Source organism: Pogona vitticeps, chromosome 3 (genome assembly GCF_051106095.1).
Source record: "Pogona vitticeps strain Pit_001003342236 chromosome 3, PviZW2.1, whole genome shotgun sequence".
In the NCBI taxonomy this organism is placed as follows: domain Eukaryota; kingdom Metazoa; phylum Chordata; class Lepidosauria; order Squamata; family Agamidae; genus Pogona; species Pogona vitticeps.
In genome coordinates, this window is record NC_135785.1 from 229,511,236 (window position 1) to 229,526,794 (window position 15,559).

At 38.7% G+C, this 15,559-nt stretch overlaps 1 protein-coding gene across 2 annotated transcripts in view; it reads left to right on the plus strand.

Moving 5' to 3' along the window:
* The window catches only part of IMPG2 (interphotoreceptor matrix proteoglycan 2), a 77,749-nt gene extending 62,922 nt beyond the window's left edge, over positions 1-14,827 (plus strand). The window contains exons 13-20 of one of the 2 annotated variants that reach the window (XM_072993882.2): positions 2,109-2,445; positions 3,759-5,128; positions 6,806-7,025; positions 8,555-8,765; positions 9,531-9,719; positions 10,417-10,615; positions 10,854-10,933; positions 13,082-14,827. In XM_072993882.2, the coding sequence (XP_072849983.2) occupies positions 2,109-2,445; positions 3,759-5,128; positions 6,806-7,025; positions 8,555-8,765; positions 9,531-9,719; positions 10,417-10,615; positions 10,854-10,933; positions 13,082-13,094 (2,619 nt within the window). In that variant the 3' untranslated portion in view covers positions 13,095-14,827. The remainder of the gene's footprint in view (positions 1-2,108; positions 2,446-3,758; positions 5,129-6,805; positions 7,026-8,554; positions 8,766-9,530; positions 9,720-10,416; positions 10,616-10,853; positions 10,934-13,081) is intronic. The other variant, XR_012085037.2, reaches the window with a different exon arrangement.
* Positions 14,828-15,559: the final 732 nt, after the last annotated feature.

The following is a 15,559-nucleotide window of genomic DNA, read 5'->3' on the forward strand; positions in this document are numbered from 1 at the left end:
TGGCTGGTCCATTCATCAGTCACTGTGTGGCACTTGAGTCCTTCACTGTCATTGTTGCACCAATCCAGGAAGGAGCCAGGCCAGTGTTTCCCTGCACAGCTGACCACTCAACAGCTGAGCAGGGAGACTCCCCATCTCACCTCTTCACCAGAGTGGTTGGCTGTGCAGAGAGATCGAGAAGAGTCAGCCAGGCTCCTTCCCGGATTGTCACAACAATGACAACAAAGAAAGTGAGCTCCACACAGTGACTGGTGAGTGGACTGGCCAGTTCTGAGGGAAGGGAAGGGGTCTCTGTGGCACCTCTGGTGCCACAATCTGCATTTGTATTCTTGGGTATACGAATACAAATATTCCATGTCTAATCCAGAATGCTTTAAAACCACACATTGTAAGGACAAAATCTTAATAGAATTAAAATGAAAATGGTATAGAGAAACTGGGGATAAACAGACTAGCTCGACTGAAGAAATTATTTACTTTTGCTGATCTGCTGCGCAGCAAGAAAACATAAAGTAAAAGAAACCTGTAAGGTTAGAGTTCAACAAGCTTGTTCTTAGTCTTTTGACATGCCAAACACTCTGCTGTAAGAAGATTAATAGATTAATTCCGTCAGAATGTGCCCTTGTACCCTCTAGGGAGCATGGCAAGCAATTTTGTCAGGTATTGAGTACTCTTACAAACCAAGTTGAAGCAAATGAGCATTTCAGTTTTTTTTTAAAAAAACATGCAATTTTTTTGTGAGAAAAGGGGAAGGGATGTGATGGTTATAGTGTATGGCCTTCCAAGTCCAGGTATGGGCACATGTGGCCTCTGGAGCTGTGGAGATTATCCATTTTTGTGCACAGATGCCTTAAGGGGGATGAAAAATGCAAATCATCTGTCGCAGTGCAAACCTCTAACATAAAAAATTATCACAGAAGGCTGAATCCAGTATTTTCTTGTGTGACTCTCCTCCTGAAGTAGTCGTGGATACAAAAGGAATTGATTGCCATGACCTGAATGGTCATGCAGTGAGAAAAGACAAGTGTATCATCACAATTGCTCATTCAGTCAAAGTTTTTTCAAAATTATATTGAAAAAGTGTAATAGCAAATAGTCAAAAATTATTGGTTAAAATCTTTTTGTGAAGCTATGCAAATAGCATAACTTTTAGAAGTTAATTACTATAGGTTAAGAGATCTTCATATATATTATCTGTTGTAAACTGAATTGTGTGACTTAGTGTGCAACAAGTAAGGTCTATGGAGACTTCTTGTGTCAAATTTGCCAGCCAGTTATCCTATTTGCATAATTGTGCCACAGAATTTCAGCCATTAACTCTTAATGGAACAATGGTTTCTAGCCTTAGAACTTCTTAAATTCCCCGAGTACAACTCCCAGAAGCTATGTTTTTACTATGCTAATTTAGATTCCATATAGTATAATCCAAATACAGTATATTTATAGAGCCAAGAGATTGACTACTATAAGCCTAGTCTTCAAAGGGGCGTATAGGTGCCTTTCCCTTTAGGATGGGGGAGTGTGCGCAGACCTTTATCCCATACAGAAAACATGTGTAACTTTATAGCCCCCCCCCCAAGTCTAAGTCTGTGCTAAGAACAGTACAAAGAGGAAATGGCAATGAGGAGTTGAGGAAGAGAGCCTGAGACAGTGAAAAAGAAGCAGAGACACAAAGCAAGCGAACCCTTCTTTTCTCATCCATTGACCAGCTATCCTGGGGGAACTCATCATCATTATCTGCACACTGTCAGGCAGGTCTCCAGCTTTACTCAAGGTCTGTAGCAACAATTTTGAGACTGGAGCCAAAATAGCATGTCAGTGATGACAGAAGTAATTCTTCTCCCCAGATGCACCTTTGGATATTTAGGGGTTTAGATACAGAACCAGAGCTAAACGGTTTGAAGCCATTTTACCACTTTAGGCTGTTACAACCATAGCTAGCCTTTGGAACACTTCAGAGGCCAGTTCACACATGACCTTGATATGTCGGTTGCATAAGTAATGATATGTATGGGAGTAAACAGTGTGCCTTCTATTGCATAGTTCATGAAGCAGCATCAGGCAGTGTCATCACTGTGATTTATAACCTATATGCACCTATATTTTAGGATCATGCCGTGGTGTCCGAATGGCCATCTGCAGATGAATCAACTGTAAGCAACATCTTGCCACTTGATTTCACAAGGCCAGGTTTTATCTTTGATACTGATCAATATAATGGGAATGAAATCTGGTTAAGACCTGATTCAGATTTCTTGAACCCTGAAAGCAATTTCAGTTCAACACCCAAAGCGACTTCCCATTCAAAACCTGGCATCACCATTCCATCAGATGATCTGCTTTTTGTGGATGGAAAACAGCTGCATTCTGTCACACCATCAGCACTAGACACTGATGACTCTGTGGACCTGGAAAACATTTCTGATTTCTCTTTGCTGGAAGATGGTAAGTTATTTTGCTGCTTCTTTGTCTTGCAAAGTTACATATCTCAGCTATGTTTGCAGAAACACAAATACTTTTTCACTAGTGATCCCAGTAATGAGAACTCTCCTACTGAGTGGGAGTTAGATGTACCCCAGGTAACAGAAATTTTGGAAATACTGCACTCAAATTCTATTTTAAGAAGTTTGTTTCATGTTTCTTAGCAGGCTTCATGATTACAGTACTGCAGGTATTGATCCTATAAATATATTGTAATGGAAGCATTATTCTCTTCTATTTCCTTGGGGGAAGTAACTGCTTTGGTTGTGTTAAGGGATAACTTCCACTGAAAGATAGGTAGAAGTGTGACTTTTTGGTTTTCATGGGTTTCATACAGTATTTGATACTGCTGTATTCTTAGATGTTGCCCCATTGCCTCAAAGGATTAGGGCATTGTACTGGGTTGGTTCCATTTGCTGCTGGGAGGTAGAATACAGAAGGCGGAGAAGTGGTCTCTTCCTAAGGCAGTGGATAGATCCTTGTTGTCTCTGCACACCTGCTGTTCCTCCCATCCTTGCCTGGAAGATTTGTCTTCTCCCCTTCTTGTATGGTCAGGGATAGAATGCTACTGTTCCTTCTGGGCACCTCTTCCTTATGTCTTTTCCCTTTTTGCCGACATTCTGCCCCTCCAATGGGAAGTGGGGGGGCTGCTGCTGCTGCTACTACATCTGTAGTCCAACAGGGAGGATACAAATGCCTCTGTATGCAGCACAGCAGGGAGATAACGATGGAGGTATGCAGGAAGGAATGCTTTTCATTCCAATACATGCAAAGAGTGTTGCTTTTAGCCTGACGTAGCAGGACAACATGGGCCACCTCTGGATTTCTTACTTCAAATTCCTCAATGCTATCCAGCACAATGAGCAGTGCCTCTGGCTGTGTGGAATGTCTTTTCAAGAGTGATGCATCATACCATGAAAACGATATTGTTTTAGGAAGTAGACTGCTTAAGACTTTTGATTAGATGTTCTCTTGGTTTATGTTCATGTTCTTTCCAGTACTGCTGTTTTTAAGATTTCTCTTCTTTGCTTCTCTCAGCCTGTTACATTAATACTTTTCTACTGTTGATTATTTGATTTTTAATGTATTAAAATGCATTAAATTCCCTTTTAAAAATGGTGGAATATGAGCTTTTAGAATAATTAAAGGGGGCTGCTACTCTCTTGGATTTGAGCCAGTAAAATCCCAGAAATTGCACTTTAAATAACCTTTTCCTTCCTTCCTTCCTTCCTTCCTTCCTTCCTTCCTTCCTTCCTTCCTTCCTTCCTTCCTTCTAGCACTTGAAGATGCTAAGGAGTCAGAAGGTTTGCTTTTGCCTTCAGGTCCTACCCATCACACTGTGCCAAAAGAAATTTCACCCACAACTGATTCTGTGATTCCTCTCACTCCTGTACCACCATTGGCCTCTGTATCAACCATAGAGCCTAGCACTGAGGAACTGTTGTCTACAAGTTTGGTAGAAGAGGAAACCCGGCAACCTTATATCTATATAGAAGATGACAATACTGATTACTTTGGTTCTGGTTCAGGGCACGAGCCACAAACAAACACATGGCCTTGGTATACATCTACATTGGAAATGGAAGGATCGGGTATGTATGATTATAAGGAAACAAATTTTATATTGGAATCCTCCAAAGATTATGAATCTAAAGACCTATTAGATGAAGTCATATCCCAGTCATCTTTGGAAACAGAAGACACTTCGATAGAAAATATTCTTGCTACATCTACTGAAATGTATGACACGATACAATTAGAAGATTCCAGGGAGGATCTGCAAATCATTTCTGAAGTAACTGAAAGCCAAGACCAATTAAAAACAGAGCAGTCAGCAACTGATTCTCTACAAATAGCTATTACAATAAGACAGACAGATAGTAGCTCTCAAGGAGCTGGATTGGAGAAACCAGAAATAACTTTAACAACAGATCCTTCTGTACAAAGTCCAGTGACTGATAGTTTTACAGTGGTACAGCTAATTCCTGATTCAACAACACATGAGGCCACTGGCTCAATTGTTCTAAAACCTGTTGTTACTCCTCCTGTGGAAAGTGCCACTCTTCAACCTGTACATGAAGTCATGACTTCAGTAGCATCACCTAGTTTTGAAATTTCAAGTGTGGTTCCTTTCTTCATCAAAGTGATAACTCGTTCTAGTGACTTCACCAAAGAGGTCACTGCAACACATGCCACTAATACTCCAAGCAGCTTTGACAGTGAACTCAGCTCTTCAGCAACTGCGGCCATAACAGAGTATTCTCTCCATGCTCTCTCTCACATGCCTACCACAGAGCCAATTGCGTTTCAGCCTACAGTTATCTCAACTGATTTGGAGAAAAACCTGATCACAAAGGAACTGGAAGTTACAGAACAGGACCACACTGGCACAGCATATTACCCTTCTGAAATGACCCAGGAAGGAAGCATGACAGATAGTCGTATGGAGTTGTCTACAAGTGCCCATTCTACAGAGATGGCCAGCGTAGCTGGGGCTACTCATGAAAATCTCAGCAATGTTACTGTTCCTGCACGTGCTTTAGTGGTATTTTTTAGTCTTCGCGTTACCAACATGATGTTTTCTGAGGACTTGTTTAATAAAAATTCCCCTGAATACAAAGCTCTGGAACAGAGGTTCTTAGAACTGGTACGACTTTTTTATAATCTTTTTCTCCAGCTGGTATTATGAGTTCAAATGCTTTTAGTTACGAGAAAGCAACACAGAGGGTACATTTCTGTTTCTTTAGGACAGAAATACTCACATCTGCAGTTTGCATGTTGCGGTGACCAACTTGTGCCTGGGCCAGCTATGAATGCTCACATACAAATATTTAGGCTCAGTGGTTCAAATTTGTCAGGAATAGGAAAAATGCTTCAAGCAATGAATTCATACCTCCTTCTGTCCAGATTGATTACTATGGCTAGGAGCTTACTGGGCACCAAAGGGGCATAATGCTCTGATGGTGCAAGTGTTGCCTTGCACAGCTGGAAATTCCCCTTAGGAGTACCTAACTTTGCTTGCACAAAGTGGCTCTAGATATCTCCTTGTGCATACCCCATAAAAATAAAACCATGGATGCTGTGGTTGTTGCCCAGGCAGTTGCACCAAAGAGGATCCTGGCCTATGTGTTTTGCACTGTACCTGTGCAACAAAGGAAGTATGAAATTAACTGTTGGCCCCTGCACACCTAGCCTTTAGAAAGTCAGTCAAAACCCATATCTTCAGAGAAGCTTTTCTGTAGACTCTCCCTGCATGATTGGCTATTATGGTGTTTGTTTTTATTTTTTTTTTAAAAAATCCTGTCATTGCGGGTGAGTTATTTATTTTCTATTGTATTTGTCTGGTTGGAGTTTGGGGTTTTTTAAAAGCTTTTTTTCCCTGTGTAAGTCACCTAGAGTGGTGGCATGCCACTAGATGGGTAGGGTTAACATTTAATTAGTGTTAATCATTCAAATAAGTAAGTAAGTAAGTGAGTAAGTGAGTGAGTCACCCAATGGGCACTCAGCATGCCTTACCGGTCAAGCTGAACTAGTCTTAATTCATTTTTCAGATTTAAAGGAGCAAAGTCAATGTGTAGTACAACTCTGTGCTTGTTTGCTCAGATGTAAGTCCAAATATATGAAATAGTGCTTATTGCAGGTCTGTGTACAGTGGTGCCTTGCTTAATGACGTTAATTCGTTCCAGCGAAATTGCTGTAGAGAGAAAACATCAAACAAAACAAAAAAACCCACTGAAACGCATTGAAAACCCCTCAATGCGTTCCAATAGGATGAAAACTCACCATCCAACGAAGAGCTTCCATAGGGGCAGCTATTTTCGGGTGCCTGTAAAGCGAAAAATGGCTCCTAAAAACAGCGGGGAGCCATTTTGAGCAGTCGGCAGCCATTTTGAAAACCCGACGATCAGCTGTATTGATAGTTGTAAAGTGAAAAATCGGTTCCTGAAGCAGGGAACTGATCATTGTTAAGCGAAAAAAGCCCATTAAAACATCATTTTGCAATCGCAAAAACATCGTCGTGAAGCAGATTCATCATTATACGGGGTAATTGTTAAGCAGTGCACGACTGTACATTTGCATGTGTATGACTCCCAATCTCTCTCAATGTCTCTCTCTCTCTCATACATACATACATACATACATACATACATACATACATACATACATACATACATACATACATACATAGACAGACAGACAGACAGACAGACAGACAGACAGACAGACACACACACACACACACACACACACACACACACACACACACACAGAGGTGGGGGAGGCACAATCCCTGCATTAATGTTTTGCTTTTTCTTTGTTGTAGTTGGTTCCTTATCTACAGTCAAATCTAACAGGCTTCCAAAATCTAGAAATTCTGAATTTCCGAAATGGTAGTATTGTGGTGAACAGCCGAATGAAATTTGCAAAACCTGTGCCTCGTAATGTCACTAATGCCGTATACTTGATCCTGGAAGACTTTTGCAACACTGCTTACCAGACTATGAACCTGGCTATTGACAAGTACTCGCTTGATGTAGAATCAGGTATTGTAAAGGGAGAATATTGTTGTGTGGTTAATCGATTGAGAGATTAAGGAACCGTTCCCTAGGCTGGGCCATTACAGATGCCAAATGAGGTGTCAGATAACTGAATGCTCTTCCAAACCAAAAAATCCCCCATTAAGGAAAGCTGGATGTTATGGTTTCTCACTTTACTAGCTCAATGTAAACAAAATCCAGGTAATGTCTATGTCTGACAGTAATGATGATATCATTATTTGTATAGATGTATTTTGTATGTTTCATCTCAGTATTCCTTACAAAACACTTCAGTGCTTTGTAGATGAGATTTGGATCAGAGGGCTTCCTGATTCACCATTTACCTTGTACTCACATACATCAGTTGTCAATCTCTTGTTTTCCTGTTTGTAGATAACAGAACTGCATTAGTGGGTGTTTTCTAAATTGTAATTTGTTCTCCTTAACAGATATAAGTGAAATACCCAATATGCAAGTTCAGTACAGCAGAGATTCTGAGTTAAATATTTATCTGAGTTGCTCTGAGTAGCACCTGACATGAACCTTGCTAGTCACCAATTACCATTGCAAACAAACATTATCATTTCTCACAACCTAATTATTCAACACTCGCTTTTAATCGTATATTTATTCTTAAAAATGCTTTGTAAGTGAAAAATTTCTCAAAGTGTCTACTGTGGAATACTGGCTTTTCCAAATAAAACAAAATTTCCTGCATTTTATCTTCTTGGTCACAAAGGAGCGCAGGCTTTGCTGGCCTTCATGTCCAAACTTCCCTTTAAAAAAGACACTTCTCTGAAAATCAAGTTTCTTTACAAAGTTCTTTTAAAACTTTTGAAATAGTTTAAAAATCTCTACCTGCTGCAGCTTTGCTTATGCAGTAGAGGTATTTATTATTTATTTAAAATATTTTTACCCCACCTTTCTCCATAGGAACAATGGAGCTTACATCGTTAAAAGATAGCGTGTAAAGCTAAAAACAGGAAGTATATAAGGGTCAAATAAGTTTCATACTAAAAATAGTAAACAAAAGCAACACGAAAACACATTCAAAGCAGTGAAGTACAGCAATATATTTATAAAATCCCACTCAGGCAGCCATTCACTCAGGGAAAGCTTGCCTGAAGAGAAAGGTCTTTGTTTGCTTGCAGAAGGACAGCAAAGGTAGTGCCAGCCTGGCCTCTTTTTAAATGGACTTTTACTCTTGATTACTTCTAACTGAAAGCTCTCTATTGAGGGTCTCTGATTGCAGGCGTGAACTTCCTTTTGGGAAGTATCAAAGTATTAAAGTCCATCTCCAAAGTAAACTGAAAGTGAGTAGAAACTTCAAGGGGACAGAAATACATGGAAAGTCACTCTAAAAATGCATTGAACCAAGCAAGACAAGTGTTCTGTCACGTGGATGACAGGAAAAGCACCAGTAATAGTAGTAAAGGACCCAGTGCTTTTGCTAGAACAAACATTCTAACAGTATAAGCCTTAAGATGTAGCAGGTGTTTATCCAGTATGCATTTTCTTTTTCTCAACTTTTCTAGGAGAACAAGCAGATCCTTGCAAGTTTCAAGCATGTAATGAGTTCTCTGAATGTCTGGTGAATCAGTGGAGTGGAGAGGCTGAGTGTGTCTGTTATCCTGGGTATCTGAGCATCGATGGATTGCCTTGTAATAGCATTTGTGATCTGCAACCTGACTTTTGTCAAAATGATGGTAAATGTGACATAATTCCAGGACAAGGGGCAATATGTAGGTAAGTGAATGTATCTCTTTCTGGCAGGAAAATCAGAGTTTATGTATTTTATATACTAGTTTTAATGTTCATGCTGATTTAAAAAACAAAAATAAAAAATAATAACTACCTATTTATAGGAAATACTGCAAACTATGCAGATTTTTTCCTTAAATCTATTCTATTTTGCTTTATTTTAGTTAATCCATTACTTTTGAGACAATAGTTTTTCCAAAGCATCTTACATCATAAAAATAATGAAAACATTATTAAACTCTTAAATAGGCAGTTTGAAATAATGCCAGTTACAAAATAGTGCCCATTAGCAGTAAATATATGTAATTAAATCTAATTGTTAATCACAACTAGATTGAATCAGTGGCTGGAGTAACTTGCTACTAGAGCAGGTCCATTGAATCACTGGGGGATTTAGTGAGGCAACTCTTCTGTAAGATTCCATTGATTCAATATGCCTATTCTAGTTACTTCTGGATTTCAGCTGTTACATAGATGCTGATTTACCATAGCCCTATTGATTCAGTGAATCTATTCTAATTTGGACCAACTATAAGGTTTAGGCTACTCAGCCTTACATCTGTTTGCTAATTCATATAATTTCACTTCTCAAAAACACTGATTTACAACAAGTTTGCAAATTATGTACCTTTGTCCTCATTTTTTATCATGTGTTAGAGAGCATTAAGATTTAATGTACCTTTCCTTCATTTCAAGTGAACAATAGGAGCACTCTTGTTTATTTTCATTTGCTTTCTGTGTGCTTGACAGATGTCGTGTGGGTGAAAACTGGTGGTACAGAGGAGAACACTGTGAAGAGTATGTCTCTGAGCCTCTTGTTGTGGGTATCGCAATTGCTTCAGTAGCAGGTTTCCTTCTTGTAGCATCCGCTGTCATTTTCTTCCTGGCCAGAACCCTTCGAGAGCAGTACTCAAAGAGTGAAATTGAGGACTCTCTAGGGTAGGTATCAGTTAAGAGTTCCTTTCACCCAATGTGTTTGATAATGAAAGACAGAAGCAGTACACAAGGCTATGCAGCTGCCAAGATGTGCAATGTAACTATATTTTCATAAGCCTAATAAGTAAGAAGGGCTTTATAAAACTGGTCCTCAGTTTGCTTTTAGATGAGATCAAACAACAAAAAGATCATGAAAGCAATCTCTCTGTTAAGTGCAAACAGGGAAGTAGAAGTGGCTGGTATCAACTCTGCTGAGGAGAAGAATAGTAACCAGTGGGAGAATGGGCACATGCATTCTGTGCCTGTTGATACAGGAACAGATTTGAAGCTAACCCAATTTCTCAAAAATAGGGGAAACTGTATATTTTGGGCAACCTGACAGAGATCTTTAGTAGGAAATCATCCCTACTTCTATTGTAAATACCTCTGTAGGCTCTCACTCAATTAATGCAGGTCATAGCCACCAGCTTGTTAATGATGTTGCTTCATCTTGCAATACTCTCTGTGGTCTGTCCTACATATCTACATTTTAGAAGTTGTATAATGGATACAAAACCCTAAATTGAGACCTTGGCAATGTGGACATTGGTTGCCTCCCAGCTCTTAGCTTGCAGACAACATTGTCAGCTCTACTCTGACTAATATTTTGAAAAGACAATTCTATACAATTTGACATTTGCTCATTCTGCTTTCTTTGTAGGCAAGGAGATAGTCTTTCATCCATTGAAAATGCAGTGAAATACAACCCAATGTATGAGAGTGATGCTACTGGACAGAGCCACTATTATAGGAGATATCCTCAGCTCACTTCATATAGCTCAACAAGCAATGAGACATCCACTGAGTACAGCAGCGAAGAGATCAGGCACATTTATGAACACAGTGAGCTAACTAAGGAGGTAGGCAGATAACATCTAGTTTCAATTTTCACTCTATTCTATCTCAACAATTTGGTGATGATCCTTACATGTAAATGGTAAACATAGGGGATAATTTTCTTTAAAAGCATATTTAAAACCACTGAGAAAATAAAAATACCTACAGATTGTGGAATTCTATATTGTAAGCAATAGAGCACATTTGGTTTGAACTGTTGTGTTTTATTAATGATTATTGTATAATGATTGTGTTTTGTAGGAGATTCAGGACAGAATACGGATTATAGAACTTTACACCAAAGACCGACAGTTTGCAGAGTTTGTACGACAGCATCAAATGTGAGTTAGATGTTTTCTGAAAAACTTATATAAATATTATTTATTTTAATTTATTCATTGTCCTCCATGCAATATTCAAAATGTTGAATGGAAACATCTGGGGTTCACATTTGAATCCCATTCTATTAGAATTTTAAATAGATGCCACTATGGTCAGCTGCATTTTCATACTGTGGTGTGTAAGAAATAGCTTCCTGATTCTACAGCCATCTGAAAGCATAACAATATACATAATAGTTTGTCCTTCATTTTCAAAGAGGACCATCTTCATCAGATTCAACATGGTGGTGGGGCAGGGGGAGAAGCAGTGAGTGGTTGAGCTTAAGCAGTAGCACATTGATGGACATTCAAGTGACTAACTAGCCCAATACAATTCCAGAAGATATGGAAACAGTAGGGAAAGGCTAGCTGAATTTGAGCATATGTGCTAATTATTAGGATGGAGTTAGCATTTATCTCTCTAATTATTACAATGGAATTTGTTTACTACCTCCCATATCTCTATTGTGGTATCCTAACTGAGGAAAATCTCCTTCTGGAACCAACCCTGCAATTATTTCTATGCCAGTTCAAAGCTCTTTTTGTTTGCCAAGGGATTTTGGCAAAGTTAGGAAATGTTATTTTGTTGGCAGCTTTTCTTTTGTTTTGAAGACATTCTCCGGAGTTTTCACTGATTAAAATTAAAGGGTAGTTCTGAAGTGTTTTAATAAGTAAATATAAAACCAATCTTCTGTTAATTTTAAAACACCAATTTTCTTTCATTCATATTTCTAATTAGGAAAAAAATATAAGTCAAGCATATTCATGTTTCAGCATAATTATTCACAAGCTTCATGTGGAATGTTGCTCTGGCTCACTAATTTTAAGGCCCAGACTTACACAGGATGAGAATAATTTATGTTAGATCCTGACTACAAAAAATTTCTGAATTTTTCTCCTGTTGATGACATGATACAATGGGAAATACAAAGAGTCTCACTGCCCTGATCCATCATTTTTCATGCCCATTAGATTCTCTTCTACTTTTTAAAAAGCCAGATCTTTCACTTTAGTTCAAAGCATATGATCACTTTGAACTGATACCGAAAGGAAAGATTTACTGGGCACATGCACACACAAAACACACAAAGCACCTTCCCTCTCAGTTCTTGCCTCTTGACACACATACAAGCAGCAGCAGCACTTACCTCTCTCTACAAAGCCCTTCTCCCAAGACACTTCTTCCCCTACTTTTTAAAAAGAGCTTCTTCTGCTAGGTAAAGCTTCTGTTTATTTATTTTTAACAGCTTAACAAGCTCTATGAGCTGGCAAGATAAGATGAGAAAATGAGTGAATGAGGAAGGAAAGCCTTCTTAAAACAGTTTCTTTGAACCATGCCACCTACAGGCACTTCATATGAACTGTGATAGAATTGCATTTAGAAGGCATTCTTCCTCCTCTGCCAATGTAGCCACCTATATTACTGAATGCCCTGGTGTGATTTCACAGTAAGAGAATGCAATTCACACTTCCCGTTCTGTACAATTACACCCTTAATTTGCAGTAAATCAACCACTCATATAGCATGTTAAGGACTAACAAATGATAGTAATGCATGTATATAGGGATGATGACTCTAATCCAGGGGTCTCCAAGCATGTATGCATGCATGCACGGGCTGAAGGGAACAGACCAGAGCCTGTGGAGCTGAGCCTGTGGCATTCGCCAGGCCAGATAAAAAGGCCAGATGTGGCCTGCGGGCCAGATGTGGCCTGCAGGCTGTCGTTTGGAGACTCCTGCTCTAATCCATGGAGATTATGGCAGTAATAAATCTGTTAGTCTTTAGGGTGTGAAAGGGTTACATATTGCTTTTGTAGCATTAGAAATAATGTTGCATTAGGAATAATACTAAAGAAGAGACTGCCACTGAGTAAATGTTAGTACGATAGTGACCATGCCCAGCACTTGCAAGGTTTAGGGAAAGAACTCCTGTGTCAGAATATGTCACTTCCAGGCAGGCTTAGGAATTAACCTTGTTAGAAATTTCACAACTTGCCTTGAAAAATACTGTGGGTAGTAACAGAATTACTCCCTCCCAGTCTTTGTGTCAACCATTTGCCAGCTTTAATGATAGTTTAAATACTTGCTGTTGGCTCTTTCTCCCCCCAGGAAGTTACTTTAAAAACTTGACAGAGTACAAAGGCGATGAAGATGAATAGTGGTGCTACAAGGATTCTGCACTGATCTCTGATATTACTTTTTCATTGATGCATCTTAACTGCTCTTGAATGGATTCTCTTGTCTATGGAATGGATAAATCTATGGGTGGTTAGTTATCATTGGGTATTCCGAATGCAATCAGACAGCATGGGAAATGACCAGGAGCTGCAAAGATGATGAAAGTCAGTATCACTTATCTGTAACAAACATTGTTCTGCAATTAACTTTTTTCTTGTCTCGTGAATGGGTTTTTGCCCCCTTCTCTTTTGGACATATAAATAAAAAAAATGAGAATCACTATCTGGTGCTCTTTGCTTTGAAAGGCTTGTTTTGCTTTTGTTCTTGTTTAAAGAAGTGTTCGTAGGGAAATATTTACATGTCGCATGTAATATGTTTGTAGATTTTATACTGGTTTTGTGCAATTTTTTTCCAAAAAAAGGAAATAAAAAACATTAAAATAGTAGTTAGTGATCTAGATATTTTGTGTACACAACAGTTAGTTTTTCTAGCCCAAAATAAAATTAGAGATAATCCCCATTACTAAGAATAAACTGAGTTTGCAACCTATACTTTTTTGCCTTGGAGCAAGTCCCATTGAATCAATGGGAATTACTTCTCAGTACATATGCATAGGACTGCATTGTAAATGAAGGATTTTATATTGCCCTTTTCCTCATCTTTTAGTAGTTGCTCTTCTTGTTGCCTTTGCTATACATAACCTTGAGAAGTTGAATAAAACTATCTAGGAAGTTATATTTTCACCAAATGAAATAAGAGAGTTACTGTGTACTGGTTTTGTGTATTTATGAGAGACAGATGGCAAGAAGGCAAGAATGGTTAAATATCTTAGAACTTCTGTAGTTTTAAACTTTTTTTAAAAAAAGCTAACAAATGTATGACTTATGAGAAGGTTATTTAAACACATGGGGATTTAAAAAGTTGGGCATTAGTGTATTTATTGTGTATTTTGTTTTTTTCCTCATTAACAGACTGTTTTTGTAATGGTTTTGTACATGTGCGTGTCCCCAATTCTGGGTTGTACCTCTGTTCCTCCTTGTCTTGAATGAAATTATTATGCACTAATCAGAAAAAAATATTTAACTGATCCAAGGAAAACAAGTATGAATTTACCCAGAAAGCAATTTCTGCAAATTTATTTATTATACATCTCCAACAGAGAACAGCAGAACATTGTTGCACTCTTTTTATAGATACGCAGTAGATACATTGCATGTGAGTTCACATACACAGTTCATTTAGCTTTCAGTTTTGTTAATCACTGACATAAGCTAGCAGGTAACCCAATATGATCTTGTCTGGTGTGGAAGGGCTAGAAATAATGCTGGTTCAAATCTTGTTCATCTACAGTATTTATTCCTTTGTCTTTACATTATAATGCTCTCATTTCTAGTAGTTGTGGGAAATCAAGCCACATTCAAAGTTATCCCTCAGACCAACGTGAGTGGCTTATTCCTACTCTATTATAGATTTTAACTGTGATTAATAATTGGTATTCCACCATATATGAGATCATCCCACAGCCTTAAAATTTCACTGTGCTATTTTGAAAGCCTGCACCCTAAGTCAGACTGGACTCTAAGCCAGTGGAAGGATAAATCCTCTAGCCTACATTTGTTTGGTCTCTTCAACTATAACATTCTCTAACTTGCATTTGGTTTGGACTAAAGCACCCATAATTTTCAGACAGCGTACCAATGTTCAAACTTGACTGGATGATGGATGTTCTAGTCAAACACATCTGAAGGTCATCAGGTTGGAGAACTCCATCCAAAGATCTGGCTCTGAAATGGATTTCAGAATAAAATGGTGCATGAAATAAAACCTACTCACCTCTTCATGCTTCTTGCCTGCCTTCATATATTACCAGTAATTTGCCATTTAGGGCTTGTCTGCATTGCTGCTTTCCTGCAATGAACCTTCAATGGGGGTGAATTTGAAGTGCCTTTTCCCTTTGACATCTGCCCAAAGCACAGCTGGAGTTAGGCACTGAGCAATCCTACTTTGAAATCATCACAGTTTTAAGAGGGCCCTGATTATACCACCTCAATATATAGCTCAATGCAACGCTGCTTTAAAGGCTGTTCTACTTGGGCGCACTCTTTTGTCCAATTGGCAGTTGTTCAGGTTGCTTCTCTATCATGGAGGCATGCAGTTCTTTCAGTGCAGGCATGTTTGTAGCCTTGCGACTGATTTATTGTTGCAGTTTTGTTTTTTGTTTTTAAGTGAGCTTGTGACAGACACAAGCATACTGGCTATCATCTCTCAAGGCACAGCTCAGCCTTCCCTGCATAATCTAAAAACAGAGGGACAGAGAGCATTCTAATTCATGGTTATGCAGGAAAATAGAACCGGCTGAGGTGAATGTGCTGAAAACAGTGCGAATGAAAACTGCTTAATATATAAGCT